The sequence below is a fragment of the Suricata suricatta genome, chromosome 9 (assembly GCF_006229205.1).
Source record: "Suricata suricatta isolate VVHF042 chromosome 9, meerkat_22Aug2017_6uvM2_HiC, whole genome shotgun sequence".
Classification (NCBI taxonomy): Eukaryota; Metazoa; Chordata; class Mammalia; order Carnivora; family Herpestidae; genus Suricata; species Suricata suricatta.
The window spans coordinates 74,012,861-74,022,749 of NC_043708.1; the positions used below are offsets into that span (position 1 = coordinate 74,012,861).

The 9,889-nt window shown below is 36.0% G+C and overlaps 1 protein-coding gene across 4 annotated transcripts in view; it reads left to right on the forward strand.

Moving 5' to 3' along the window:
* Positions 1-9,889, forward strand: part of KATNBL1 (katanin regulatory subunit B1 like 1) — a 73,315-nt gene that overhangs the window by 36,491 nt on the left and 26,935 nt on the right. For 2 of the 4 annotated variants that reach the window (XM_029951788.1, XM_029951789.1), the window contains exons 5-10: positions 3,396-3,514; positions 5,103-5,153; positions 5,243-5,332; positions 5,663-5,752; positions 6,562-6,655; positions 7,351-7,699. In XM_029951788.1, the coding sequence (XP_029807648.1) occupies positions 3,396-3,514; positions 5,103-5,153; positions 5,243-5,332; positions 5,663-5,752; positions 6,562-6,655; positions 7,351-7,404 (498 nt within the window). In that variant the 3' untranslated portion in view covers positions 7,405-7,699. Of the gene's footprint in view, positions 1-3,395; positions 3,515-5,102; positions 5,154-5,242; positions 5,333-5,662; positions 5,753-6,561; positions 6,656-7,350; positions 7,700-8,978; positions 9,101-9,889 lie in introns of those variants that run through there. The other 2 variants (XM_029951790.1, XR_003913296.1) reach the window with 2 other exon arrangements.

Below are 9,889 nucleotides of genomic sequence, written 5' to 3' on the forward strand. Positions count from 1 at the left end.
TTTTTTTTTTTTTACAAACCCTTGTGTTGAGGGAATCATATTAAATTTCTGATACATTTTTTTCTTCGTATTCTACATGTTGCTTGATTACTTGATTATTATGTTTAATAAATTTGGATATTTTCCATGTAATTAAATAATGCCTCTACAATTTTTTTGATGGATACATAACATTAACTTCTTTTACTGTGAGTTGGTACACTTAGTATTGTTCTATCTGGCATGACAACTTGAAAAACATTTTCTGTGGCACACAAGCAGAAAATCTTTTTAAATTAAAATGATCTTAAGCTTGTAGGTTAATGACAATGAGCATCACATTTAGGATAATAATTCCAGGTAAATAAGAAGAGGGGTGCCTAGGTGGCTCAGTCTCTTTATTTCAGTTTGGGTCATAATCCCAGGGTTGTGAGATCAAACCCTGCATCAGGGTCTGTGCTGAGCATGGTGCCTGTTTAAGATTCATATTCTCTCTTTCTCTTCCCCCCCTCCCCTTCTCACCCTACCTCTCCCTCCCTCTCTTTCCCTCCCTCTCTCTTCCTCTTCCCTGCTAGCACACAAGGTTCTTGCTCTCAAATAGAAAATAGTAAAATAAAGGAAAGATGGAAAATTAAATACTGTTAAATAAAACCATAATGAAATGATGCAAAAAAAAAAAAAAAAGATGGTTTTGCCAATGAATACATTGTTACTTACAAAAGTAAGATCCCGGGGGCACTTAGGTGGGTGGCTCAGTCGGTTGAGCATCTGTCTCTTGATTTTGGCTCAGGTCATGATTCCAGGATCATGGGCTGGAGCCGCACTTGGGGCTCTGCACTGATGAGCATGGAGCCTACTTAGGATTCTCTTTCTCTCCACCTACCCCTTTCCTTCTCTCCTGCTTGCATGCCCCTCTCTCTCTCTCTCTCTGTCTGTCTCTAAAATAATTTTTTTTATTTAAAAAAAAGAAACTAATTCTAGGAGAAATGAAAGAACTGCTTATAGTATCGATGAGAAAAGAGGAAGCAGGGAGAGTTTAACAGAGAATTATCAGGGGCACTTTGTGTTAAAGAGAATCAATCACTGTCCTAATTCATTCACAAGTACTTACTGAGGGTTCCTAACTGTGTAATGCATTTTGAGGCTCTGAGGAGGTAGACTGGTAGATGAAAAACAGACACTGCTTCTACTTTCAAGTTCTTACAGAAGCAACAGGGCCAACACTAATCAGATAATCAAAGAAACTACATACCCTAAGGAAAAGAACATAGGATTATATAACCCAGAAATCTGGCATAGATAGGGATCTTCAGTGGAGTTGAGGGAATGAACATTCTGAGTGCAAATACCTTAAAAAAAGAAAGAAAGAAAAGAAAGTTCCAGTTGTGCATTTGAATTAGTGCCATGATGAGTCATTTCTTCAAGGTCCTCCTTTTACTCTCATTTTGATTACTTTGCACAAGCCTGCCTTAAACCTTACACTTAACTAATAGATTTATTGATGTTGTCTTATTTCATGTGTTTTTTTTTCCTGATTCACTAATGCCTGCTCTAAAAACCTAAATCTAAAAGTGATAACATAGTGTTTTGTCAAAGTTCAAATACATATAACCTTTTGAGCCAACAATTCTATGCCTAGGTATATACCCAAGAGAATTAAAAACATGTGTGCATGCAGACACTTATAAACAAATGTTCATAATATTCATAACAGCCAAAGTGGAAACATTCCAAATGTCCATCACCTGAAGTATGAATAAATGAAATGTCATATATTCATACAGTGGAATATAATTTGACCATTATAAAGGAATAAAGTACCAATATATACTATACTATTTATAAACCTTGAAAACATGCAGTGTGAAAGAAGCCATATCAAAAAAGGCTCCCTACTATATAATTTAATTTATATCAACTCTCTAGTTTAGGTAAAGTCATAGAGTCAAAAAGTAGATTAATGGTTCCCAGGGCTGGCAAAAAGGAAGAATGGAGTCCAGGGTTTCTTTTAGAGATGATAAAAATATTGATTAAAATTGATTGTGAGTTGCACAACTCCACGCATATACTAAAAACTACTCAGTTGTACAGTTTAAGTGGTTAAGTTTTATGGTATGTGAATTATATCTTAATCTGTTATTTTTTTAAATGAATCTAGTTGTTCCAGTTCTAAAATTAATCTTAAAGAAATATTTGTACAAGTGCACATATGTACAAATATAAGGATGTTCACTGATGCATAAGTTTTAATAGGGAAAGACCCGAATCAACCTAAATAAATTATAGTATATAACAACTGAAGATTCTATAATTGTTTTTTAAAACTGAGGTTGATCTATGTTTTGACATTAAAAGCATTATAATAGGCTCTCAGCATGGATCCACCACACCGGTAAAGTCTGTGAGCCCGAGTTTAGACCCCGGTGAGCCTAAACCCGTAATAAAGCCCTTTGCTTTTGCAAAAAAAAAAAAAAATAATAAAAGCATTATAATATATAAGTGAAAAACGAGGTTTTCAAAAACACAAATATTATATTTTAATTTTATATCTATCTGCTTTGTCCAGAAAATGGTTTTTTAACAATACATACCCATCTGTTAACTATGATTACTTCTAGGAAGTGATACTAGATTTTTTTGTGGGCATATACAGATTATTCACTTTTTATTTGATACGGTCCTGTGTGCTATTTGAACTTTTTATGACAGGAATATATTATTTATTATATAGGAAAAATCAGTTTAAATACTGGTCATGACTAAATATTTTGTGGTTTCCTTCTCCTGTTATTCAGTTGATAATGACTAGCCTATCCCTATTTACTTTTCTCTTTAACCCACATTATAAATTAAATCCCAGGTTTATAGGTGAGCTAAATATAATTTATTTTATAAATTAGTGAGATTTAAAAAGAAAATGGTAGCAAATAGAAAGTATTGGTAAAAAGTTGGGGCGCCTGGGTGGCTCAGTCGGTTAAGCCTCCGACTTCGGCTCAGGTCAGATCTCACGTTCGTGGGTTGGAGCCCCGCGTCAGGCTCTGTGCTGACAGCTAGCTCAGAGCCTGGAGCCTGCTTCCAGGCTCTGTGCTGACAGCTAGCTCAGAGCCTGGAGCCTGCTTCCAGTTCTGTGTCTGCCTCTCTCTCTGACCCTCCCCCTCTCATACTCTGTCTCTCTCTGTATCAAAAATAAATAAAACATTAAAAAAAAAAAGTATTGGTAAAAAGTAAACACATTCTAAATTTTTTCAAATCATTTGTTCACTGTGTTTAACTGCAACATTGATTTAGCAGGGCCAGTAAAAGGCGTCACCTCTGCATAATTTAAAAATATGTCTACCAGAATAATTTAATTGGAAAAAATGGTTTCATGTCATGTTTCAATGTGCTTTTTAACAAATTAGTTTACTGTCTTTCAGGTTTCTCAGGACCATGAAACAATGGCACAGGTTTTGTTCAGCAGGAATTTGAGACTAAATGTAGCTTTAACGTTCTGGAGAAAGAGAAGTATAAGTGAACTTGTAGCTTATTTGGTGAGGTAAGTGTGACCTTTTGTGCTCTTGTTTAAAGTAATTTCCAGTGTTTTGTCTTAAAGTGCCTCTTCTTTCTTCTGTTATAGTAACTAAAATTTTAAACTTCTTACATTTGGCTTCAATAGTAACAATATAGTTTAAATTACATTTATCACCAGTCTGAGTAAAAAAAAAAAAAAAACTATTACCGCCTCTAAAATTCTTATAAAATAGGGGCGCCTGGGTGGCTCAGTCAGTTAAGTGTCCGGCTTCAGCTCCGGTCATGATCTCACGGTTCATGGATTCAAGCCCTGTGTCAGGCCCTGTGCTGACAGCTCAGAGCCTGGAGCCTGCTTCAGATTCTGTATCTCCCTCTTTCTCTGACCCTCCCCTGCTCACGCTGTCTCTCTCTCTCTCTCTCTCTCTCTCTCTCTCTCTCAAAAATAAAACATTAAAAAAATTTTTTTTAATTCTTACAAAATAAAACTAAGAGATACCAGTATGGGGAGAGTAACCTTTTAAAAATCCTCTTTGAGTGAAAAGTTTAATCATGGCCTTCTTCAGTATATTCAAATCTCTTCTCAAACAGTACCTTAATGAGTCCTTCCCTGACCTCGTTATTATTATTATTATTTTTAATGTTTTATTTATTTTTGATACAGAGAGAGACAGCATGAGAGGGGGAGGGGCAGAGAGAGAAGGAGACACAGAACTGGAAGCAGGCTCCAGGCTCTGAGCTGGCTGTCAGCACAGAGCCTGACGCGGGGCTCGAACCCACAAATGTGAGATCTGACCTGAGTCGAAGCCGGAAGCTCAACCGACTGAGCCACCCAGGCTGCCCCTTAAATATATATATATATTTTTAGTAATTAAAAAAAAATTTATAATGTTTTATTTTATTATTTTTGATACAGAGAGAGATAGAGCATGAGAGGGGGAGGGGCAGAGAGAGAAGAAGACACAGAACCAGAAGCAGGCTCCAGGCTCTGAGCTGTCAGCACAGAGCCTGACGCGGGGCTGGAACCCACGAACGTGAGATCTGACCTGAGCCTAAGTCGGAGGCTTAACCGACTGAGCCACCCAGGCACCCCTCTGACCTCATTATTTAAAAATAACGTATTTCTTGGGGTGCCTGGGTGGGTCAGTTGGTTGAATGTCTGACTTCGGCTCTGGTCATGATCTCACAGTTCGTGGGTTCGAACGCCAAGTCAGGCTCAGTGCTGACAGCTTAGAGCCTAGAGACTTGTTTTGGATTCTGTGTATGTGTCTCTCTCTCTGCCCCTTCCCTGCACATGTGCACATGCTTCTTCTCTCTCTCTTTCTCAAAAGTAAACATTAAAAAAACATCTTTACTCCCAATCTTTCCTGTTTTTTCATAGCACTTACTACTGTCAACATGCTGTGTATATTTTACTTATTTGTTTATTGTCTGTCTCTGCCTTCTTCCACATCCCACTCTGAAAAACATCTCCTGTCTCTTTGTTTACTGCTGTATCCCCAGCACCTGGTTCATCATAGAGACTCAGATCATTTGTTGAATGAGGTAATTTCTCAGAAGCAGTGTGAAGGGTATAAACAAGGAAATCTGTTCTCTAAGCAGTTTTGTACCCACAGGATAGAAGACCTTGGAGTTGTTGTGGATTGTCTTCCTGTACTCACCAATAGGTAACAAGATTATTTTTCAGAAAAAAAGTAAGTTTAAATAGAAGGGCGGATGACCTGTTCATATTTTTACAACTTAGTGTTTATTTTAGTTTACAGGAGGAAAAACAATACATCTCACTCGGCTGCTGTGTAGATTTGTTGCCTCTTGTCAAGTCCCTACTTAAAAGCAAATTTGAAGAGTAAGTGCGAATCTGACTCTTCATTTTTCTTTCATGATTCTCGATTTTGTTTCTTGTGTGTGTATAGTAATAGATTGAGCTCCATGAGACATGAATGGTGTCTCTTTTCAGAGAGCTTATAATCCAATTAGGAAAAGAATATGAGATGACTAAAGAATAGTTACAAAAGCATCTATAAACAACTTACATAAAATACAGCTTTTGAAAGCAGCAAAATAAATTTTTTTAGGGGGGAAGTGTGTATGTGTTTTGAAGTGGGGGAGTGTATCTTTTTTGGTTAAAGCTTTTTGGGTGAAAGCACTTGAATTTTGTAACAAAATGTCATTTCAGGTATATAATAGTTGGTTTAAACTGGCTTCAAGCAGTCATAAAAAGGTGGTGGTCAGAACTATCATCCAAAACAGAAATTATAAATGATGGGTGAGTATATCTTTAAAAATAAACTCTGGCTAATAAAAATTTTTTCAGAAAAGTCATTTGATTAAACTAGGTGATAATTCTATTCCATGATCAGCATTAATTAATTTATTTTCTTCATTTTCAGAGAAATAATAAATTGCAGTAGTGTTCACATGTGAAAATTACTCATGGAAATTGAATTCTGGAGCCCAGCATGCTGTATCTCTTTTTCTGGCAGGGCCCTATGCTTATTTTAGGAGGAAAAAGCAAAGCAGTGGTTTAACCCTCACATCTGTTATAATGAGGGAGGAAAAGAAAGAGCACTTTTGGTGGATTAAGCATTGAGACACAGAGATGGAAGCATCCTGCATCCTTAGGGTCTTTTGACAACTTAGACATTAACCTGAAAATCCAATTGGATGATTACAGTTGTAAAAACTGTACTATAATCATCATAATTTGAATATTGCCTTGATGGGAAAATGTGTGAGTGTTCTAACAAATGAGCCAGATCTTCATGAAGCTGCAAGAAAAATACCTCCCCAGCAGTTTCATTGAAGTCCATAATTTTCTCTGTAGGCCCTCAAAAATTTCCCACTTCATACCCAAGAACAGGTTGTCCACATGCTCCAGTTACCTAGTTTTCTTTCCTGCTTTAACAAATAAGTAATCTTTTAATTTCCATAATTGGCAAGTATTTTAAAGAGGTGCTTGAGTTCACATGGTACAGTTTTCTCCGATACACACTTGAAATTTTAAAAACTGTGTTTGTTAGGTATATTTACTAGATCCATATTCTTATATTTGCATTTTTTCTTTTTTTCTCATAGAAATATTCAGATTTTAAAGCAACAGTTAAGTGGATTATGGGAACAGGAAAATCATCTTACTTTGGTTCCAGGATATACTGGTAACATAGCCAAGGTAATTGGCATTTTAGCTTATAAGGTTAAGTTTAGGGGCAGCTAGGTGGCTCAGCTATTTGCGTGTCCAACACTTGACTTCAGCTCAGGTCATTATTTCACAGTTATGGGCTTGAGCCCCACATTGGGCTCTCTGCTGACAGTGTAGAGCCTGCTTGGGATCCTCTCCCTTCCTTTCTGCCCCTCCCCTGCATATGCCCTCTCTCTGACTAAATGGATAAACTTAAAAAAAAAGTTAAGCTTAAAATCTCTATTTAATCTTAATTAAATATTAGAAATGCTATATTAGTATTATGCATTCATAAATGAAATCCTTCAAATATCCAATATAGTACTATTCAAATAAGGTCTAAAGTTAATTTTGTATTTGCAAATGCTTGAAGTCATCTGGATATGAATATGACTTTGGCAAGGAACACAGGAATTAGCCATTCAGTGTGTTTCAGATACAGCTATGGAAATGATGTGCTAGAGGGAATTTAATGAACTAGTTCCAATTAGAGGAAATTAAGAACCCAAGGTAGGAAGGCTTCTGAAAAGACAGTAACACACAGGAAGCAAGGGGTGAGGAATATAATCATATGGTTTCAGGCTGTTATTTTTTACTTGGTTTTTGCAAATGTCATGCTTTTTGGGAAGCAAATGTTCAAATTACAGTGAATTTGACATTGTTATTTATTTGCTTGTTTCTTAAAGGAAACGGTATGTTGCGAGTTTGGATTTTACTATTTAAACTCCAGAAGACATTAGTAATTAAAATATAAATGCAAAAAAGAAATCACTGTTAAGAAATATTTGCACTTTTTACTAGGCATAGTGCTATCATAAATGGGCATTAGTTAAAATATACAAGCATTCCTCAAACTGGTGCAGCTGCTCTGGAAAATAGTGTGGAGGTTCCTCAAAAAACTATCAGTAGAACTCCCCTGTGTCACAACAGTAGCACTGCTGAGGATCTACCCAAGGGGTACGGAAGGGCTGATGCATAAGGGCACATGTACCCCAATGTTCATAGCAGCACTGTCAACAATAGCCAAATCATGGAAAGAGCCTGAATGTCCATCAACTGATGAGTGGATCAAGAAGATGTGGTATATATATACAATGGAGTATTACATGGCAATGAGAAAGAGTGAAATCTGGCCATTTATAGCAAAGTAGATGGGCCTCAAGGGTGTCATGCTAAGGTGAAATAAGTCAGGCAGAGAAGGACAGATACCATATGTTTCACTAACAGGAGAAACCTAACGGGAAGTGGAAAGGAGGGGGAAGAGTGAGAGGGAGTGAGGCAAATCATGAGAGACTCTTGAATACTGAAAACAAACTGAGGACTGAAGAGGGAGGGGGGAAGGCGAAGGGGGGCGATGGTCATGGAGAGGGGCCCTTCTGGGGAAGAGCACTGGGTGTTACATGGAAACCAACTTGGTAATAAACTATTTAAAAATATGTATATACAAGCATTCTTTAGTTTAAAAAAATACAGTATTCTAAATAAGAGGAATTATATTGTAGATTTACTTGTGAAATTCTCCTTGGATACCCTCAAGAAGCAAAATGATGTATCAAACAAGTGTGTTACCACTGTGTATAATTTTGCTCTGCAGAATACTTAATGAAAATATCATAAACAAAAATCAATTTTCCAGGGGTTTTTTTTTTTGTTTTAGCCTGTTCTTTTGATAATGGAAGAATGAAGTAAAAGTTGATACAGAATGGAGTACTTACAGAGCATACATCATGTATCACCTTGTCAGGCACTTTGCAGTCTTGGTAGTAGTACTGAAAAGATAATGTCTCCTTAGAAATTTACTTTCAATTATGATTTTTTGTAAAGAAAGGAGCTTTACTGTAAATATGACTTTATAATACTATGTTTATTATTGAAGACAATATGTTGAAATTTCTGCAAAGCTCCTTAAGCTATGATAAAACCTCTTTTGCAGTATTAAACCCTCCATTGTAATTTGTCAAGGGTAGAAATCAGAAAGGCTGTCATCAGGATGGCGTGTGGTTTATGTGGCACTGAAGCAATTGCTGGGAATGAGTTAATGATCTTGCTTAGCTATTAAAGCAGAGTTTTTTGATCACAGGGATCAAACAATCACTTAGCACTTAACAGACACTTATTGAGCATGTGCTGTGTGCCAGGCCCTGTGCTAATAAGCAAATGCAGCTAAAGGTTGAGTGAGACCCATTTTTTTTTTACCCTCAAAAGATCACAAAAGGAAGCTGAAGCAAACCAAGTGACAAAAAGAAGAAAATGGGATGTGTATATGTGTATTTACTGTTCCAGCTAATGAAATGTTTTTGTTTTGTTTTCTAAGGATGTAGATGCTTATTTATTACAGTTGCATTGAGAGACTGTCTACAAAAAGAGCATTTGATTATTCAAAACATCCCCAGACTAAGATTTCAAAAAAAAAAAAAAAAAAGGCTCATCTGAGAACTGTGAACTGTGGAAGAAACAAAACCTTTTTTTTCCTTAAAAAGCCACATATGAAACCACTAATGAAACCCTAACAATCTACTTCACATTGAAGTGGAAAAATATACAAACAGAGCAGCTTCAACTTCAATGAGGTGAAAGTGCACTATGAAGACTGTTCGCCTTTGCTGCGTTTGGGACTTCTATGATTACTTGGTAACATTGTTTAAGAACTACTGGGTCTTAATGCAATTCTGCATAAGAATATAATTTATACTATGTCAGAAAGAAGACAGAACTTCTTACTAGGAATCACAAAGACCAATCATCATTACTTTTCTGAAGATTGTGTTTTATAAGAAAACACTTAAACATGTGCAGCTATTTTCTTATTTTGAAAAGACTTTGCAAGTTTAAAACGTCATAGCAAATAATCAATACTAAAAATATGTTGTCCACACTGAGATACTATATACAAAATGCCTTAATTATTAATAAGCCAATGTGTATGATACGACTATCTGTTTAAAAAATTAAAACCAACCATGCTTCTGGCATGATAAAATCATGGAATTAAATCAGGGGTTTCCATTCATGTAGAATGTTGTTATTAAAACTTATTCCATACCATTTTTAAAACTTGAGAATATTTTTAGTATCTCTGATTCTTTTTTTGCCAGAATCATTCTGTCATGTATGTATGTGTTATTCCTATATAAAAGAAAAAGGTGAATATGTATTTGTATGAATGCTTAACTAGAAATGTCCATGGAGTTGGCTAATTTATATTCACTTTTTATTGTATATAGA